This window comes from Pectinophora gossypiella, chromosome 24 (genome assembly GCF_024362695.1).
Source record: "Pectinophora gossypiella chromosome 24, ilPecGoss1.1, whole genome shotgun sequence".
Classification (NCBI taxonomy): Eukaryota; Metazoa; Arthropoda; class Insecta; order Lepidoptera; family Gelechiidae; genus Pectinophora; species Pectinophora gossypiella.
The window spans coordinates 5,775,109-5,796,989 of record NC_065427.1 but is presented as its reverse complement, the minus strand read 5'-3'; the positions used below and the strand labels follow the sequence as shown (position 1 = coordinate 5,796,989).

The 21,881-nt window shown below is 41.8% G+C and overlaps 1 protein-coding gene across 2 annotated transcripts in view; it reads left to right on the top strand.

The window, feature by feature from the left end:
• The window catches only part of LOC126377841 (plastin-2), a 62,380-nt gene that overhangs the window by 23,792 nt on the left and 16,707 nt on the right, over nucleotides 1-21,881 (top strand). For both annotated transcript variants that reach the window (XM_050025811.1, XM_050025812.1), the window contains exons 2-6: nucleotides 12,085-12,171; nucleotides 12,315-12,461; nucleotides 19,404-19,485; nucleotides 20,756-20,909; nucleotides 21,533-21,696. In XM_050025811.1, the coding sequence (XP_049881768.1) occupies nucleotides 12,085-12,171; nucleotides 12,315-12,461; nucleotides 19,404-19,485; nucleotides 20,756-20,909; nucleotides 21,533-21,696 (634 nt within the window). The remainder of the gene's footprint in view (nucleotides 1-12,084; nucleotides 12,172-12,314; nucleotides 12,462-19,403; nucleotides 19,486-20,755; nucleotides 20,910-21,532; nucleotides 21,697-21,881) is intronic.

The following is a 21,881-nucleotide window of genomic DNA, read 5'->3' as shown; positions in this document are numbered from 1 at the left end:
CGACCGACATCGCACCAAAGACTCCCCTTTCTTACTTTTTAAAACTGCCTTACCCGTCCCATTTATTAACCATCCTCCTTTCATACCATAAACAATCAAATTCCCATTCATTATTCTTACATAGCATTCTCACTTTCCTACATACATAAACTCACGCCAATTTCCCACCGGGGTAAGCAGAGAATACGGAAATAAATTTGCTTCGATCCTGACACACTTCTCTTGCTTCCTCCACATTCATCAATCGTTTCATACACGCACGCCGGTTCGAAGTAGATCGTACTGAATCTTTTCCAAGGACATCTCCAATTTGATCCATGTACGTTATTCTAGGTCTTCCTCTGCCAGCCCCAACAACCTAATCAATATAATAATGGTTAAGAACAATATGAAAAATAAAACTTTTAAACAATAACTTTCTTATACTAACTTTCTTATGCTGCAGTAGTTTTAGGCGGATGAGACGTTCGTTATTATTCGGTTCGAGGGGGGGGGGGGGGGGGGGGGCAACTAGGAGCGACAGAGTCGACTAACAAACACGGGGGTGCGTTAACAACTGCTTTATTCATTAAACATGATAGGCATGTGGACGCAGCCGATATAAAACTACCTAACAGTTATGTAAAAACTGATGATTCAAAGTATAACTGTTACCTACTGAATAAAGATATTTTTGATTTTGATTTTTTTTGATAATATCTACCTACATGGTCGACATTTTATTTCAGAATGACAGTTCTAAGATTTGCATCAGTTAGTGCTAGAAAGAGATAGATCTAGTTTTAGAACTTTTCTAACTTTTAAATTAAATTTGTATGTTCTAAAATCTGTTTTTTTTTTTATTTTTAAGCGTGTGTAAAGTCTTAGCTTAATTTATAATACCGACATTGAACATTGGCTTGTCACTTCAGATAACGGTTCCTTACCTATTTATTATATCATTTCGTTATCAACATAACTCAATTTATCATTAAATTATACTTATTATTAAAATAATGTAATAAACAAAGTATGTCACTACAATAACAGTTTCCTTAAGCCTAAAGCCTAAGGCTTAGGCACTAATCTTAATAAGGTTATTTTTTTTTAAATGATATGACCGATGACGTCACCTCATATTTTAGTGGATAGTAGATCATTATCACTTTAAGAGCCACGCTCTTGTCGGTGTAGCATTTTTCATTCTTGTCTATCAAAGGCATGGGCCTTACGTATTGACGTTAACTTAAGACACGACGTTCGCCTTCTCTTTAATTTGTTCCATGTAAGCTCTTCTTGGTCTTCTTTCCTGTTCTCTCTTTCCTTCTATTTTCCCTTCTATGATGTTTTTAATAAATTCGTCGTGTCTTATAGTCGTAAGACCGAATGTTCTTTTAAAATCCAAAACCCATTGTTTAACTATTGTGTCTGGAAATCTCGGCGTTAAGAGGTTAATAAGTGTCCAATCATCTAGCCTCTTCTGTCTCTGTCAATATCTGTCTCCTTTACTCTTTCTAGCACTTCTTCATTAGTAGTCCTTTCTGTCCAACTAACCTATTTTTTCCTTAGTAGTAGATACCATTTTTTATCGTTTAATTTTTCACGCCTAATTACCTGTAACAATGCGTGACACATTAAATTTAATTAAATAGTGGTGATATGCTGATTATTGTTTTGTTTTCGAATTCATGTGAGGAAACCCACCGTCATGAGAAAATCATTTTCGGAGGTATGTGACCTAACCTGTGTTGGGCTGATTTTCCCTTCGCGGGTTAGAAGGTCAGACAGGCAGTCGCTTCAGTGAAAAACCGGACCTGTCAAATCTTCAGGTTAGGTAAGCGGACCCTGTGAAAAACGGGATAATGCTAGAGAGATGATAATGAAGTGCAGCTTTCATGATAAACGGCTATACAGCTCACCACCTATCACGTTGGTCTACCAGAAAGCTTGGTGGTTCGGGTACTTAGTTCATCTTGCGATGGATGTACCTCTGACTGGGATAAAGTTGTGGGCGTATGTTATGATAAGTACATACATAAACTCACGCCTATTTCCCACCGGGGTAAGCAGAGACTATAGAATTCCATTTGCTTCGATCCTGACACACTTCTCTCACTTCAAAGAAATATCAATCTCATATTACCTGCCTATATCTTTATACCTTTACATAAACTGCCTATATACGTCCCACTGCTGGGCACAGGCCTCCCCTCAATCAACCGGAGGGGGTATGGAGCATACTCCACCACGCTGCTCCACTGCGGGTTGGTGGAGGTGTTTTTACGGCTAATAGTCGGGACCAACGGCTTAACGTGCCCTCCGAAGCACGGACTCATCTTACTTTTTCGGACAATCAGGTGATTCAAGCCTGAAAAGTCCTTACCAAACAAAGGACAGTCTCACAAAGTGATTTCGACAATGTCCCCATCGGGAATCGAACCCGGACCTCCAGATCGTGAGCCTAACGCTCTAACCACTAGACCACGGAGGCTGTTATACCTTTATCAACCATAAAAAAGTAACAAGAAAGTCTTTAACTGTCAAATCAGCTCGCTACGCTAGCGTTCAATCATCCATAGATCGCAAAGGTCAACGACTTCCTAATCGCATAAGTATCGTTTGGGAGGTCGTTCCCCCCGCAGTTTGGTACTAGGTAAGGTTAGGTACAGTGTACTGTACTGCACCATCTATGGTACTAGGATCTTGGTACATTGTTTGAATGATAATTGTACTTAAGTAGTAACTGTATGGATTATGTAAAAATTAAGGTATGTTAAGGAATGTTAGGAACGACCCCTATAGTCCAGTGGTTGAGCGTCGGGCTCATGATCTGGATGTCCCGGGTTCGAGTCCCGGTGGGGACATATCACAAAAATCACTCTGTGATCCCTAGACTGGTCACCCAATTGTCCGAAAGTAAAGGTGATCCGTGCTTCGGAAGGCACGTTCAGTCATTAGTCCCGGTTGCTACTTAGTAATATAAGTGAGTAATTGTTATATGAGCCATGTCAGGGGCCTTTGGCGGCTCAATCATGACCCTGACACCAGGGTTGATGAGGCTGGTATTCCACCTCACAACCCACACGATAGGAAGAATAAAGAAAAATGTAATAATAAGTGCGACATTTCGTCACGTTTTTCTATGACGTCACAGGTTCCTTTTTCATACGAATTCCATAGTAGTTTCGTGTTTTGACGTTTAGTAAAAAGTAACTGATTTGACTAGTTGGAAATTAGGCTGTTCTCCATGAACAAATCTTCTTCGTAGTTGGACAAGGACGCAGAACGGTAGGAAAACAACACGGTGCTATGCGGCGTGGTCATGAGTCAGAGGTGAATCATATGGTCATCGCTGTTTACATAACATGCGAGCAGTATATTCCTCATACCGCTTAGTAGGGTTTACGTTACCGTTTCTCCAAACAGGTTAGGCAGGAACGAGCACAAATAGCACGCACAATATTCGGGGAGCTTCACGCGCGACAAATAGGCTTAGTACACATTCGCATTGCAGTGGGAGCCGTGGTAGTCCAGTTGGTAGAACGCGTGTCTCACATTTTGAGGTCGCACGTTCGTATCCAGCACAGGCCTGAACTAATGATTGTCGAATTTGTTTTCGAATTCATATTTGGATCATAAATGATTATCATGTGCTCAGCGGCGAGGAAACCCATATTCGGTGGTATGTGACCTAACCCGTATTGGGCTGGTTTTCCATTCGCGGGTTGGAAGGTCAGACAGGCAGTCGCTTCTGTTAAAAAATGGACCTGTCAATCTTCAGTTTAGGTAGCCGGAACCTGTGAAAAATGGGATAACGCTAGGGAGATATTTATAGCCGCCGCGCAGGCGAGCCAGCACGGGCAATTACTGTGACATCAAAATTTCGAATCAGACGAAAGAACGTCGGCGTCCAATTTCAAAATTCGAACATATAAACTAAATTGATAAAAATTAAAAACAACGAACCGCGCGCAGCCTTCACGATTCAAGTCAAAACTATGTTCGAGGAGGGGTGAGGTAAACCTAGCTCAACCGCTGGTGGGGAGCGGAGAGTTGCCGTTCTATACGTAGTATTATTCCTTATTCTATGGTTTTGGTGTCATGACGTTCTATCGTTAGAGATTACGGGCACGAGTTGTAACTCTGTCTGTCTATAAATTCCAATAATACATACTGTTTTGATTTTAAACTGTTCATCGTTACGTTCATAACGTTTTACAAAACATTCCATTGAATGCGATTTATCTTGTAAGAGAAAGCCTTTGTTCAATTGAATTGCACACGTGTGCATGTCATTATTATGTACTCGAGTTTAATGCGTTTTGTGAGTGCACTCGTTTACGATTCGATGCATGATTGTAATTTTCTCCAGAATGTTCTAAAGAAGCATTACATAAAATCATAACATAACCAGCCTAAATACGTCCCACTGCCGGACACAGGCCTCTCCTCAATCAACCGAAGGGGCTATGGAGTTTACTCCACCGCGCTGCTCCACTGCGGGTTGGTGGAGGTGTTTTACGGCTAATAGCCGGGACCAACGGCTTAACATGGCATTAGAATATAGCTGGCGAATATACTCCTTTATACCTCTGTCTGAATACAACGCGATCTACGCACTTAAAAAAACGTAACGTCAAAAAAGTTTACAAACAAACGCTAAAAAGCAATATTTTCAAAACTATCTCAATAAAATTAACCTAATCGAACAATAGTCTCAAAAACGATTACGAATATATTTACTATCGAATGTTCTAGACTATATTCAGATAAGAAGTATTATGATGTAATAATATGAATCACGACTAAATGATGATCGACGTTATGGTTCGATCGTTAAGGTTCAGAAATGGTTGACGTAGAGAAGGACATCTTGTACTTCTGATGTATGATGTCATAAACTAATATACGTCATTACATACATAGCTACATAAACACACGCTCGCATAGTAAGGTGAGTTGAGATACAAATACATTTGATGCACCGTATGGACACAGTTCGGACACTCCATACAATGTCGTTCTTCCCGAGTGCTGAATGCGAGGGAGACAGTCCTTAACGGCTAAAAAATTTAGGCTAGTAGGGGAGGTGAGATAAGTCAAGCCCTTTAATTATTTTATATCATTTTTATTGTATAATTTTATTTTATTGTATCTTTTATTTTTGTATATGGGTTTTTTTTTATGCCTGAAATAAATGATATTATTATTATTATTATTTGTGTGTCTTTTTCATATCTCGGGCCTATGGAGGCCCGGACTTTTGGAAGGCGTGCGTGGGGCCGAAGCCAACACGTAGAGGCCCCTTAAGACAATTTAATCTAAATGTTGTGTGACACCAACCGGCGATTATCCCTGTATGCACTATGGGAGTGCACCCAAAGACAATCCCCGGTTTGTGTAGGACTATTGCAGATTATGGGAATAAAGGGAACTGGGCTATTGGGTTGGGGGTTAGTGGACCGGGATACTGGAGCTATGGGGGACTATGGCGCCTGCTCGACCAATGTTGGTAACATGGATACAATGAGCAGGCGGTGACTCGCCACTCACTGGATGGGCCACCTATCTAGCCGACGCGACTGGACTGCAAGGCAGCAACATGGTCGTGAGCAGCTCAGGGTGTCGAGAGGTGTACACCGCTTTCTGCGAGGCGGTTTACCCGCCTCACCAACTCGCGACTTATGTATCTTTCACTTCCACCCTGCGAGCGTATAGCTCTAACGCCCCACTCTGGCCGGCCAATGAAGGCAAGCCAGAGGTGAGAGTCCTGCGGCCCCCGCTGGGGTTCACTCCGGCCGGCCAGTGAAGGCAAGCCGGAGACGGAGGGCCTGACCGACTCTCGGGGGATCTCAGCTCCGTGGTGTCGTCACTCACCAACAGCTCGCCACAAGCTGGCCTGCGGAGACTGACTGCACTGTTGAATTCACCAGTTTCGCTGATGAATTCACCAGGGGGCGATGGGGTCGTCACATCCCTACGCCTTTATTATTATTATTATTATTTAAACGCAGAATGTACCTTTTGCAAAATGTACACTTCACAAAACGACCCTTTCGCAAAATGTACACTTCACAAAACGCCCTTTCGAAAATATACACTTCACAAAACGCCCTTTCGCAAAATAAACACTTCACAAAACGCCCTCGCAAAATGTACACTTCACATAACGCCCTTTCGCAAAATGTACACTTCACAAAACGCCCTTTTGCAAAATGTACACTTAACAAAACGACCCTTTCGCAAAATGTACACTTCACAAAACGCCCTCGCAAAATGTACACTTCACAAAACGCCCTTTCGCAAAATGAACACTTCACAAAACGAACCTTTCGCAAAATGACTAAACAGCTGAACGCTACGGTTTTTCTTCACTCCAGAAAAACGTTATGAAAGTCCATAACACGCGTCAAAAACTAGTTTTATTAAAATTAATAACACGTTATTTTTCACAACATAATTGAACGACCTCTTAACTAGTTTAAAAATGTGTCATAACATAACATGTGACCAAATTAATAGGTCAGGTCAGTTATCAATTACAGTTAATAACGGAATAAGGTTATCGAATATTACAATTAATTTGTTACATAACATTTGTGTTCACGCTCGTTTTTTATAGTTTTAGTCGTAAATTGCTATGAAATTGTAGTGATACGGGTATTAGTTTTAAACTTGGTGAATGGAAAATGGCTTTTAAATAGTATTTATACTACACATAACGGCTTCCGTAGTCCAGTGGTTTGAGCGTTAGTCTCACGATCACTCAATCACACAGTGATCACAAAGTGATTTTGTGATCCCCTTTGGTTAGGACATTACAAGCTGATCACCTGATTGTCCGAAAGTAAGATGATCCGTGCTTCGTAAGGCACGTTAAGCCGTTGGTTCCAGTTACTACTTACTGGTGCAAGTATGTGTCGTTACATGAGCTATGTCAGGGGCCTTTGGCGGCTCAGTAATAACTCTGACACCAGGGTTCATGAGGTTGGTATTCCATTTCACAACCCATACGATAAGAAGAGAGAAGAGACTACACATACTCTGAAATTGGCTTCTTTTTTTGAAAAGGAAGCAGAAAGTATGATGGGCTCTCCAGTCATCATCATTACCAGCCCATTAACGTCCCCACTGCTGGGGCACGGGCCTTCCCTATGGATGGATAGGGAGATCGGGCCTTAAACCACCACGCGGGCCCAGTGCGGATTGGTGGTTATTAACGACTGCTAATGCAGCCGGGACCAACGGCTTAACATGCCTTCCGAAGTACGGAGGAGTTCGAGATGAAAACTTTCTTTTTGTGGTCACCCATCCTATGCCCGGCCTTTGCGAAAGTTGCTTAACTTCAACAATCGCAGACCGAGCGCGTTAACCGCTGCGCCACCGAGCTCCTCAGTATGAAACTAGATATACAAGTCCATCATCTCCGTAGCCCCCCCGTGCATCCATCTCCCGTTTTTCACAGGTCTGTAGGGTCCGCTAGTTGGTAATATAAACCAATGAGTAAAGTAACATTTCTGTTATCTTAAAATACGTTCCGTTTCGACCTTAACCTTCAGATGAATCATGCGCCTCGCGATTATAATCATGACGTAATCATAATAAAATGGTAATCTTAACATGTGTGCCATATTATAATTAAGTCTAAGTGAATCAGACCGAATCCTTATTAGCATTATTCTAAGTTGATTACATCTGGTATTATACAACGAAAAATGTCGTTTTGAAGCATAAGGTCAAAAGAGCGAAATGTCAAGTGGTAGCAAATTGTCAAAAGAGCAGAATGTCAAAAGCGCATATTGTCAAAAGCGCACAATGTCAAAGGCGCAGAATGACAAAATGTGGCCAATTTTTACCGACTTCAAAAAAGAAGGAGAATCTCAATTCGACCGTATATTTTTTTTAGGTACTAGCTCTCTGTTGGGTGCAGAATCGATGAGTTTATAAGAAACATACAAATATCCATATAATGAAAACGAATCACTTTCTGGGGGGTTAAAATGGCCACATCGAAGCAATTCATCTAAGAAAGCAATATTGCAATTTGACATTTGCGCATATAAAAGTAAGTGCGCAATGCAATGCAAACAAATGTCAAATAGCAATATTGCTTTCTTAGATGAATAGCTTCGATGTGGCCATTTTAACCCCACAGATGTGATTTTCTTGAACAAAATTTCTTCCTCGATTTCTTTCAATTAATTTCCAATCCGGGTAAAAATTTAGTCCACATTGTTTTTTTAATTTTTTATTTAATACCAGCAGCAGCTTTCACTAACACAGTTGACTCAGCCATGATAAATGGCTATACATCTACCTTTCGGTCCGGTAAAAAACCAGATTTGTTAAATCTAAAGTCCCTGTGAAAAAAAAACGGGTTAATGCTAGGAAGATGATGATGATGAATCATTAACCGGGTTACCGGGTCCGGACGCGCTACCTTGCCGCCCATACTTGATTGAGATATCCAAAATTGCACCACGCACTTCGCTTCATCCTTTAAGGCTAAGGAATGGAATGCACTTCCGCCATAGGCGTTCCCTTCAACTTATAACTTGAGGCCCTTTAAGGCAACACTGAATAGGCACCTTCTGGGTAAGCTCGTTACACCATCATTAGCATAATCACCCGGAAAATCATCCACAGCTGGACATAGGCCAGGTTACACTTGGACTTGGTTACACAAGTTTTGATCTACCGCAGTATCCTGCATCGCAATTTAGTATTTTCGCGATGTACACACATCGCAAGCATAGTACATAGTAGATACATCGAAGCATAGTGTATCGATAAATTTATTTATTCACCTAACGTGCATATCAGTGATGAACATTCGCGCTGAAGATCATAGCAGTTTTATTTATCGCCTTTGGGTATTACACTTGGGGGGGTTTCTGAGCGCCACAATGACCGATCCTCTGCTGCCCGCATCTAGTGTTCTCCCGTGACCTTTAGAAGGTCATCAGTAGCTACTCGAAAACCTTACGGCCTCGTCGGCTGTTCTACGAACTGGCCCCCGCCCACTGCCACTTCAGTCACCTTCCACATATTCTCAATCTCTCAAGAGGAAAAAGAAAAACAATTTGATTTAAAAAAAAAAATGTTTTCTAAGCAATAGATGTAATTTATCTATATAAATGATGAACTTGCAATACGTCTTTCACTTAACAAGTTTTCAATCAATCGTCTTTTTTCTGTTACTTAAGACATAGACGGTCTTACCAACTTATGTTTACTTTCACAATAAGACGTATTATCGTTGAATACAATGACAAAACTATAATGTTTATAAGTCGAGGCAAACCTTCATATTTAATAAGATTGTTTAAATTAAACCCCTATTCATTCATGCCATAAGTCGTTTTTATAATAAACAAGCTTTCTTTGCTTTGTCGCTAAATAATTAACATAAAAACATATTCCGTGAATCCATGATGGCCCTGTTAGGAGAACGCGTGATTTTTTTTTTAATTAAGATGGGTTTGCTTTTGACTTCATTCTTCCACGAGGAGAAGAAGAGATCGACGTTGGAACGAGCTTACCCAGAAAATGCCTATTCACCCGTGATTTAAAGGACCCCAGGTTATAAGATACAGGAAACACCGACGCCGGCAGCCCATTCCATTCCTCGGCTGTGCGCTTACATCGCAATGCCACTAGTTCGAATTAAATTAATTCTAGCTAAACCACTGAACTTGACTTTATGAGTTTGTATGAAAATGTTGGCATCATAGTGGATATAACGGCCTCCGTGGTCCAGTGGTTGAGCGTTGGGCTCACGATCCGGAGGCCCCGGGTTCGAATCCCGGTGGGGACATATCACAAAAATAACTTTGTGATCCCTAGTTTGGTTAGGACATTACAGGCTGATCACCTGATCGTCCGAAAGTGAGATGATCCGTGCTTCGGAAGGCACGTTAAGTCGTTGGTCCCGGTTACTACTTACTGATGTAAGTATGTAGTCGTTACATGAGTCACGTCAGGGGCCTTTGGCGCCTCAATTATAACCCTGACACCAGGGTTGATGAGGCTGGTATTCCACCTCACAACCCACACGATAGAAGAAGAACGATTTACGTGGTTTCCAGGATTTGTGCCCGGTGCTAATCTATTTATGTACCAAACTTCATCAAAATCGGTTTAGTAGTTTCGGCGTGAGAGCGTAACAGACAGACAGTGTTACTTTCGCATTTTATATATTAGTTGGGCTTGTATATATGTATGTACTTAATATGGTACATCAAGGTTGGGTCGGTTCAACCTTTAGCTAAAGTATTTGGTTTACCTTACACCACGGTCTGATGCTTATACGGCCAAATTTAATTAAAGTTAAGCCCTCTTCACACAGCTGTTTACGGTTCCGATTTCGGTCAAGTCAGGCTTTTCTACATGGTTCGTCGTCTTCGAAACGCCTTGGCCTAATTTTGTTACTTGTTATCTTTACAAATGTCAATATTGTTGCGTATATCATTAGTCATAATGCAACACATAACATATTAAAAGTTCATACATAACATACATAAACAGCCTATATACGTCCCACTGCTGGGCACCGGCCTCCCGTCAATCAACCGGAGGGGGTATGGAGCAAACTCCACCACGCTGCTCCAATGCGGGTTGGTGCAGGTGTTTTTACGGCTAATAGCCGGGCCCAATGGCTTAACGTGCCCTCCGAAGCACGGAATCATCTTACTTTTTCGGACAATCAGGTGATTCAAGCCTGAAAATCCTTACCAAACAAAGGACAGTCACAAAGTGATTTTCAACAATGTCCCCATAGGGAATCGAACCCGGACCTCCAGATCGTGAACCTAATGGTCTAACCACTAGACGAACCCTGGTACCGGACTTGCACCAATGAGTTATTAATTTATTTCAAGTGCAGTTTTCACTAACACAGTTGACTCGACCATAATAGACGGCGATACGGCTCAAAGCAACAGAACTTTTAAATTAACAACTTAATATTAACAGGCCGAATCATGCGACCGTAACTTATTGTACAGTCAGTGGTCATCTCGACCGAAATAGACCGAAAACCGTAAGACTACAATGTGTAGTGTCCATATAAATTCAGTCCATATGTTACGCCGGCCAGTGTAAAGATCAAAAGTATTAATTTCACTTTCATAACGTCTTAAATGTGGCACTAATTAAACTTATTAAATACACTATGTGAATTTAAAAGCAAAAGTACTTTGGTATATCATTTTGGTAGAATTAATTCGTTTATTTGGTATTTTTGGTAGTATTTTTATTTTTCTCTGTGGTATTACTCGAGAGCCCGTTAAACCGTTACCAAACAAAAGACATTCGAAAATAGAATGTTCTCTGTTTTCAAAGTTTACTATATTTCGTGCATCAAACAAAAAAGTAGAACTTTATAAGAGTTATTAATAAGACTACGTGTAAGCAATCTTGGTCATTCTTGCCTTAGCTAATACAAAATACAACCGTTTGACAACTGTGATAAGCAAATCAATTTGCATAGCGATCTGTCAGTGCGCAGTCGAGTGTGGAGGTGCATCGCAAAAACTCTCACACGCTTTCAATGAAAGTACACGCATGCTGGAAGATTAGTGAAATCATGCCTGTGTATAGTCGACTGTTACAATAATCGATATAACACACATAAATAGCCCATATACGTCCCACTGTTGGGCACAGGCGATCCCTCAGTCAACCAGATGAGGTATGCAGCATACTCCACCACGCTGCTCCACTGTAGGTTCCTGGAGGTGTTATGGGCTAGTCCAGGACCAACAGCTTGACGCGCCTTCCGAAACACGGAATCATCTTACTTTTCCGGACAATCAGGTGATTCAAGTCTGCAATGTCCTAGACAAACAAAGGGCGATCTCACAAATTGATTTCGACAATGTCCTTATCAGGAATAGAACCCGGACCTCCAGCTCGTAAGCCTAACGCTGCTCCAACCACCAAACATAAACATAAAAACTACCCTAGGTTTCAAACTATATTTATAACAAGTTTAATATAAATCGATTCAGCGTGAAAAAGACAAGAGACACATTCTAATTTATAATAATAATTATTAAGTATGGATTTACAAGTATAATAAGTTGTGCTTACTTTTTGTTTCAGATCGACTCAAGCGGCAATGGCTTCATAGATTTGAAGGAGCTAAAAGACGCATTAGACAGTGTCGGATACAAAATTCCACAATGGAAGGTTTGTTATTAACTATAATATCTATAGAAATTATCAACAGAAAGCTCGCTGAGGTGTGGGTACTTAGTTCGTCTTGCGTTGAATGTACCTCTGATCAGCTCAATTCGTCGTGAGCTTATGTTACTTTTGTTTTATCCTTGCAGGTCCGCTGCATGATCGAGGAATATTACGACAACGGCTCGTCGAAACACGGCCGCGGCGTCAACGGCAACGTCAACGGAGACGCCAGGAAGAACGGCATCTCGCTCGCAGAGTTCGAGGAGCTGTGTGCCAATCTGAAGGCTCAGCAGGTACTGTGCCTTGTTTAGTAGTGTCTTTGCAAAGCAGCACGACGATGACGACGTCAACGGAGACGCCAGGGAGAACGGTATCTCGCAGAGTTCGTTTGCTCGCATGCGGAGTAGGAGGCACTGTGTACCAATCTGAATGCTTAGCAGGTATTGTACCTTCTTAAGTAGTTTCTTTTCAACGAAGCATGATCTCAACAACGCCAACGAAGACGCTATGCAGAACCTCGCAGAGTTCGTTTGCTCGCTCGCAGAGTTCGAGGAGCTGTGTGTCAATCTGAAGGCTCGGCAGGTATTGTGACTCAATTATGTTATACTCGAAGGACGTAATGATGTGCTTTTCTCCAGCAAAAATACGATAACTTTAAACTAATTTCAATCCAGGTGAAAATTGAGACCACAATTTGTTACCTGCATTAAAACTAACGTGTCTATTGCCAGGTTAATAAAAATCACATGTGATTTTTTTTTTAAATGGCTTGCTTGGTTTCGCTATAAGTTGACGACTTATGAAATTAACGCTTAATGTCTGGTCCGATCTGACGCAATCTGTAATAGTAAAGAGTTTAACAGCCAACCAATAAATCAGTAATAAATAAATCAATGTCAAGTTATTTGAACCCTACGGTTGCTCAATGGTTCATATTGTGTCGACAGATTAACCCTGTCATATCAATAATGAATTATCTACATTAACTATAGAGGTCAAAGATCAGTGATGTGAATGTTTCCGCTTTGGAAAAAAAATCCCTGCAGTATAAAGATTTAAGTCTTCTTCAGGTGGATTACCAACCTCATCAACCCTGGTTACTATATGCAAAATTTATGTCTTCTATCGTGTGGTTACTACTCCAGTCTGGTTACTATTCCGGTTATTATTGACCCGCCAAAGGCCCCTGACATGACTCATGTAACGACTACGTACTTACATCAGTAAATAGTAACCTGGACCAACGGCTTAACGTGCCTTCCTAAGCACGGATCGTCTTACTTTCGGACAATCAAGTGATCAAACCTATAACCTAACTAGGGATCACTAGGGATTTTTGCGATATGTCCCCACCGGGATTCGAGCTCAACCACTGGAGCACAGAGGCAGTCAAAATTTATGTAAAAAGAGGTTCAACTTACGATAACAGTAAAACAAAGAACGTTTTGAAAACAAAAATAAGCCAGTTTCGTTACGATTAAAGAGTTTTTTACAACAGGAACATTCGCACTTTGGGAATATTCTCGAGCACAGCACGTCACTGTCAAACAGATAACAAGATGTAATTGAATTGTTATTGTTGAAGTTAATGGGATGAATAAGATAAGAGCTTTATTTTTCTCTCGTGAATGCTCGTTCAAAAATAGAATTAGGAGAAAGAGTTGATTATAAAGGCGAAGTGAACTAAATCTAATTTTGTGCAAGTCCCAGGATTTCTAAAGAGAGGTAGGTTGAGGAACACAACCTTTGTGGGGTCACTACTCAGTAAAAATTGGCTTGTCTTCCCCCAAGGTTCAAAGTATATCATCATCATTATTTGTGGTAGCTTGTAATTGGCCTTTACTTCCTACTAAGTGTAATATTGTGTGAATTAAGCTGTAAGCTCCCCAAACAAAATAAAATAAATCATCATCAGCCCATTAACGTCCCCACTGCTGGGGCACGGGCCTTCCCTATGGATGGATAGGGAGGTCAAGCCTTATTTTAACCGTCACGCGGGCCCAGTGCGGATTGATGGTTATTAACGACTGCTAATGCAGCCGGGACCAACGGCTTAACGTGCCTTCCGAAGCACGGAGGAGCTCGAGACGAAAACTTTTTTTTTGTGGTCACCCATCCTATGACCGGCCTCTGCGAAAGTTGCTTTACTTCAACAATCGCAGACCGAGCGCGTTAACCGCTGCGCCACCGAGCTATTCTCAAAGTATATACTCAATAATAACTATTGCCATTCTACAATGTACGTAGTCGGTCCCAAAGTTCTGTCACAGGCACATTATTTTTAAATTTCGAACATGCTTTTAGAAAAAATTTATGTCGTTCCATTTTTGAATGTTTGACAATTATTTTAAAACAAAAAATGATCATTTGCCGTGATTTATTACGATGGAGTGGACCTTGAAAGAAAACCGAATCGCAATTTTAGCGTTGCATCGCTGTGGACACTCGCCGAGTACCATTTTCAAGTTGCTCAAAAATTTGAAAATAACACTTAGGTTTGTGTATCGTACCATAAATAGGTATAATGAAGTCTCAAGTGTTGAGGACAAGAAAAGAACTGGCCGGCCTCGCTCCGCAAGAACACCAGCAGTGATCAAAGCGATAAAGGCGCGCATACGAAGAAATCCTGTCCGAAAACAGAAACTGATGGCTTTGCAGATGGGGGTGCACGAAAGGAGCCTCCCCGAGCGACGTACTGATTTCCTTGCTACGTCCGGCGCACCCTGGGCAATTCGCGAATATTTCCCGCGCGGATTGGCTAATCCTTTCACCACGATGGCAATTCAGAGTCACCCTGTCAGTCCACTCTCGAAGCCGGCTTTGCGCGTCATCTCGATTAACATCGAAGGTTTCTCGCGGGACAAGTCGGAGATACTCTCCGAACTGTGTCGTAGCACACAATGCGACATTTTATGTGTGCAAGAGACCCACCGAGATGCCAATCAATCCCGGCCCTACATCCCAGGACTGACGCTTATCGCCGAGATCTGTCACCCAAAACACGGTAACGCAGTGTTTGTTGCTCCCGGTATAAGCGCCACTTCCGTTGAGTACTCATCGGATAATGGAGTCGAAATTATAACAGTTGACATTGGCTACTGTACTGTGACTTCAGTATACAAGCCCCCGAATACACCGTTCCAATTTGTTCCACCTACCAATTTCAATAACGACAAAACTAAAATTGTTATGGGCGATTTCAACAGCCATAGTACCAACTGGGGCTACAATGCTACAAATGCAGATGGTGAAGCAGTCGAGGAATGGGCAGAGACTCAAGACCTGACATTGATCCACAGTATCAAAGAACCGGCTTCTTTCAACAGCGGCCGATGGAAACGAGGATACAATCCAGATCTGATCTTTGTCAGTGCAAATGTCGCCTCTCAATGCACCAAAACAGTGAGCACACCCATCCCTCGTACCCAGCACAGGCCTATTATGTGTGGCATTCAGCCGGTAGTTCGACCCATAGCAACGCCTTACCGGCGTCGTTTCAACTACAGAAAGGCTAACTGGGAGCAGTATCGTAATTCCATTGATGATGCACTCCTAAAGATACCACCTGCCCCGCAGAATTATGACCAGTTTATGGATGAAGTCAAGATCAGGTCCCGGAAGTACATCCCAAGAGCTTGCCGAGTACTTTACATCCCTGGGCTCTCTCGCAAATCTGCCGCGCTCTTGAGGGAGTATGAAACCCACTACAATTGTGATCCTTTTTCAGAGGATACCATAGAAACAGGTGAAAGGCTGCTAACGGAGGTAAGTGAAGGCCGACGTAGTAGATGGATTGATACTGTCACAAACATCAATATGACACACAACAGCAAGAAAGCTTGGACCACCATTAGGAAGCTCACTAATGAAGCACCGCCACCTATGTCACCCAGCCAAGTCACAGCCGATCAGATTGCTCATCAACTCCTTCTAAATGGCAAACCCCCTCGTCGGCTTAGCAGAGTTCCGAAGGCAAGCCAATCCACAACTCCGAATGATTCCATAAGCAGGCCTTTCCTTTTAGGAGAAATTACAAAAGTCATCAGGGAACTGAAGTGTGGCAAAGCCTCTGGGGTTGACAACATATCTGTCGAACAGATAAAGAACTTAGGCCCTGTTGCTGTGTCGTGGTTGCTTCAGATGTTTAATGAGTGCCTGATCACTGCTAAGATTCCTAGTATCTGGAGGAAATCCAGGATAATAGCAATCCCAAAGCCAGGCAAACCTGCAGACGACCCAAAAAGCTACCGACCCATTTCACTTCTTTGCCACACCTACAAGCTGTTCGAGAGACTTCTTCTGACTCGTCTCTCCGGTTTCGTAGACCCTAAATTGATTCCGGAGCAAGCGGGTTTCAGGCCCGGTAAGTCTTGTTGTAATCAGACTTTGAAACTTACTCAACATATTGAGGATGGTTTCGAGGCTGGAAAGGTAACAGGCGCTGTCTTTGTCGATCTCTCAGCAGCTTATGACACTGTTAATCTTAAGCGCCTGCTTTGGAAGGTAGGAAATATGACCGGGGACCGCGATTTTGTGAGGATCCTTAGCGAGCTCCTCCATAATCGGAGGTATCAGGTCAGCTTACGCTCACATAAAAGTCGCTGGCGCTCTCAGAAGAACGGTCTACCTCAAGGCAGTGTACTCGCCCCGCTGCTGTTCAATATTTATACGAACGACCAGCCTTCAACTGCAAACACATCCCGCTTTCTCTATGCTGACGACTTGGCCCTGACTTCCCAATCACAATCCTTTGAGGAGGTTGAAGCAAACTTGACCACTGCGCTTGGTGTGCTAAGTGGTTACTATGAACAGAACGCTTTGAAGCCAAATCCCTCTAAAACTCAGTCGTGCGCCTTCCATCTCCGCAACAGACAAGCGGGCCGTCAGCTCAACATTTGTTGGCTTGGGACTCCAGTTGCCCACACCAATTTCCCGAAATATCTTGGCGTAACGCTCGATAGATCTCTAACGTTCAAGAAGAATTGTGAAAGCGTTAGGCATAAAGTCACGGCCCGCAACAACCTTCTCCATAAGCTAACATCAACGGAGTGGGGAGCTTCGCCTCAAGTTCTGCGAACAACTGGTCTGGCTTTATGTTTTTCAGCCGGCGAATATGCGTCTCCTGTGTGGAGCCGCTCCGCCCACACAAAGCTAGTGGATGCAGCCTTAAACGAAACATGCCGGATTATCACTGGTTGTCTCAAACCGACCCCGGTACAGATGCTGTATCCACTGGCTGGAATTGCGCCACCAGATGTTCGCAGAACGGTTGCAAGCTCAGTTGAAAGGGCTAAGCTTGAACTGGACTCTCGTCACCCTATGCATAAGTACCCCACAGTGCATCAAAGGCTCAAGAGCCGTAATAGCTTTTTGAAGGCTGTCGAACCGGCTGAGTGTGAGGCTTCCCAAGCCAGATGCAGTCTTTGGCGCAGGACGGCGACGCTACCTACTCCATTTGTCCCCCTCTCGGAGAACCTTCCACCGGGTTATGAGCTGACCAGGCCGACCTGGAAATCTTTAAATAGACTCCGCACACAGGTTGGCCGAAGTAAAGATAACCTGTCCAGGTGGGGTTTTCTCATCGGGTCGGATCTGAGCTGCGTGTGTGGTGTTACGCCACAGACTATGGCTCATCTGATAACTTGCCCCGCGTGCCCTGATACCTGCACGCGAGAGGGGCTGATGAGTGCCACCGAGGATGCTGTTCGAGTGGCGGAATACTGGGCTGAAGAAATCTAATGCCATCGAAACGACAAGAAGAAGAAGAAGAAGAAGATGGGGGTCAGTAGAAAAACAGTCAAAAAGGTTTTAAACGAAGACCTTAAGTTGCGAGCATACAAGAAAAAGAGTGGACACTTACTTAATGCCCGCCTGAAAGCAATTAGACTCAAAAGATCCCGGTTGTTATTAAAACGGTACGCGAGAAACCGACACCGTGACATACTTTTTACAGACGAAAAAATTTTTGATATAGAAGAAAAGTACAATAAGCAAAACGATAGAGTGTACGCAGAGAACTCTGAAGAAGCAGGAAAAAAAGTTCCGCGGGTTCAACATGGGCATCATCCATCTTCAGTGATGGTCTGGTTAGGTGTCTCTTACTATGGGCCAACGGAGGTTCATTTCTGCGAAAAAGGTGTCAAAACCAGTGCAAAAGTGTACCAAGAGACGGTTTTGAATCGGCTTGTCAAAGATCTGCCCAACACGCTATTTTCAGGACATCATTTCGTGTTCCAGCAGGATTCTGCGCCTGCACACAAAGCCAAAACTACTCAAGCCTGGTTCGACCATCAAAAAATTGACTTTATTAGACACGAAGATTGGCCTTCCTCCAGTCCGGACCTTAATCCTCTGGATTATAAAATTTGGCAGGTCTTAGAGAACAAGGTCTGTGCTAAACCCCACAAAAATTTGGCGAGCCTGAAGTCAGCCATAATTAAAGCCGTCGCTGAAATAGACATGAATATGGTGCGTGCTGCGATAGATGACTGGCCGCGGCGTTTGAGGGAAGTTATTAAAAACAAGGGAGGTCATTTCGAATAATTTTAAGTTATTTTCATTTCTTAATAAATATACTTTAAATTGATATATAATTTTTTATAAACTTATTGGTACTTTTTATTTTATCACTATTTTCATATATGACAGAACTTTGGGACCGACTACGTAGATGTAGGCCCCTTGCCCTTTTTAATTTTATTTTAAGTTATACCCGTCATTTTCTTATCAGGTGAAAAAGAAAGGGACAGGTAATCGACAGGCATAGCGCCTGAGCATCAACGTAAATCTACACATTGGTTCTATACTATGCGTTCTCTTAGAATAGAACCTTAGGCAAGGATATAACGAGTTGTTATATATTGGACTTTTTATTTCCCATATTCCTTTTTCTAGAAAAAAAAAAACTCATTTTCGCTAGATATTATTTTACAACATTCAGCTAAATAGCTTTGATTCCTGCAGACACCTCCTAATCTTATTTTAAGTTATACCTGTCATTTTCTTATCTGCTGAAAAGGAACGGGACAGGTGATCGATTGGCATACAATTTATGTAACACACGTCAATTTTAGGCAGAAATCTGAAACAACCATATAAAAAATTTACATCGGCCAATATACCGACAGAATTTGACAGCAGCCTACAGGAATTAACACCAATAAGCATAATAATAAAATATTTATTACAATTAGTATGGTTTGTTAAAATATATTTTTTTTATTTTATGGTTCCAGGTGGCCAGCACATTCAAGCAGGCCGTCAGTAAAAAAGAAAATTTGGAGCATCTTGGTGGTATGAGTGAGGCTTCCAGCGATGGTAAGTTCTTAAAAGTTAGCTTATGCCCGCGGCTTATTCGGGGTAACACGGTTCCCGTTTCCTGATTTAGAACACAGAAGAGAACTCGAACAGAATCTAAATCCAAAACCAAAACGATTGTCTTATTTCTTAAAAGTCCAGATATCATAAATCTAAACTAAACGAATTAATCGAATCAAGTCCCATATAAAATAATAAAAATAAAAAGAAATAAAAAATATAAAAATATTAAATTTTAATATAAATTTCACCCCCTCCCCCCCCCCCCTTTGAAGTACTTTCGGGCAGATTTAAAAAAAAATTATGCACCTACAACCTTGAAAATTGCGGATTGCTCCATACAAACTTCCATCCCCCATTTTAGGGAAGTGCGGGGGTTAGAAAAAGACAAAAGTAACCTATGTCACTCTCCAACCGTTTAACCAATCATTTGAAGAATCACGTCAATTCGTCGCTCCGTTTTGCCGTGACAGACGGACAAACAAACAGACAGACACACACAATTTCCCATTTATAATATTAGTATGGATTAACCCACTATGTTTTTCATGTCGTTGTATTTTTTTACTCGACCTGACTTTTTCCTTTAGGTCGTCGTCTCTAAATGTATACGTTTTTACAATAAGATTCCCATTGACATTCAGAATTTGCCTTTCAACTGTTTTAAGACAGTAGTTAAACAAAAACTTTACAAAAAAGGTTATTATAAAGTTAGTGATTATTTAGAAGATATGAATGCATGGGATTAACTGTCTGAGAACTGATATTAGGCAGCTAAATTACTCAATTGTATACCAATATTTTATGTTTTATGTTTATTTTTATTTTTTTAAAGAACGTCTAGGGCCCTGTGCCGAGGTTTTTCTTGCAGCTTCTTTTCCCCGGCTATACAGGTTGTGAGAAGCTGCAGTAGTTTTAGGCGGATGAGACGTTCGTTATGTAAAACTGACGATTCAAAGTGTAACTATGTTACCTACTGAATAAAGATATTTTTGAATTTGAATTTAAAGCAGTTAGATAATTTCGCCGAAGCCCTAATTTATACGCATAAGTATGGAACTGAAAATAATTTAAAAAATCACTAACATTTTCATGAGTTTTGCGACGGAAAATTCCACTTGATATCTATGACCAGAATCATCACTCTCAGTATTCGGTAACGGTGTCACTAACACCATTATAAGCAGCTAAACCATAAGGTTTTTATAGAGAATCATGTATTTTCTTTAGTTCCAATAAAGCTGTGACTTACTGGTGACTATTCTTCCAGGCACGACGCACTCGGTGCGCCTAGAGGAGCAGATGGCGTTCTCTGGGTGGATCAACAGCAACCTGGAGCACGACCCGGACCTCAGGCACCTGCTGCCCATAGACGCAGAGGGCAAGCAGCTCTACGAGAAACTCAAAGACGGGCTCATACTCTGGTAAGACCTGTTGAACCTGTACGGTCACGAGCATTAATATGTATACACTTTGGTACCATGTCACATTAACTTTTTTGACAAATTAAACTGTAAGTCTCACTAAATGTCAAATATGTAAGTGCGACAGAGTCCTAAAGTGGGTACATTATATTGCCCATGACTGTACTACGCGTCCAGCCGGGCTAACATGCGCAATAGGGCATGCAATCCCGACTCAAGATCGCAAATTCGAGATCCCGCGGGATTGGAAATATCAAACCCACGAGATCCCGAAATTTTCTGGATGCAACTTCTCGCATTTTGTATAGCCGAGGAAAAGTAGCTGCAAGAAAAACCTCGGCATAGAGCCACAGACGTTCGTAAAAAAATAAAAAAAAGTAAAAATTATTTATTTACATAATAAAGTAAAATTAATACAAGTTAATAGCGTGCCCTGCACTAGGTTTATTTATTTATCTGTACACAATAAAACAGACACAAGGAACATACAAAGAAAACAGATAGTACAGGTAAGCTTATCTTTAAACAAAGAGATTCCCCCCCGATAAAGAGAGAGAGGGTTTCCACTGTATCGCAGTAGCCCTATTTCGCAGATCACTAAAACTCACATTTTCTTCTTACAGCAAAGTGATAAACCATTCATGCCCCGACACGATAGACGAGCGAGCAATCAACAAGAAAAACCTGACTTTATACACGAAGCATGAAAACTTAACCCTAGCTCTGGTCTCCTCGCAAGCTATCGGATGCAACATTGTCAACATCGACGCACACGATCTCGCTAAAGGTATGTACAACATAATGTTAGCAAACTCTACAATAAAACGTAAATATTAGTAACTGTAGCGGACCCAACTAGTTGGCCACCTACTTCCGCTCACATGCAACAGATGGCGCCACATTCAATAATGCAGTTTTCAAGCGGTCGTGAAACGCGGTATCGAAGTTTACACAGCAAGACGCATATATACA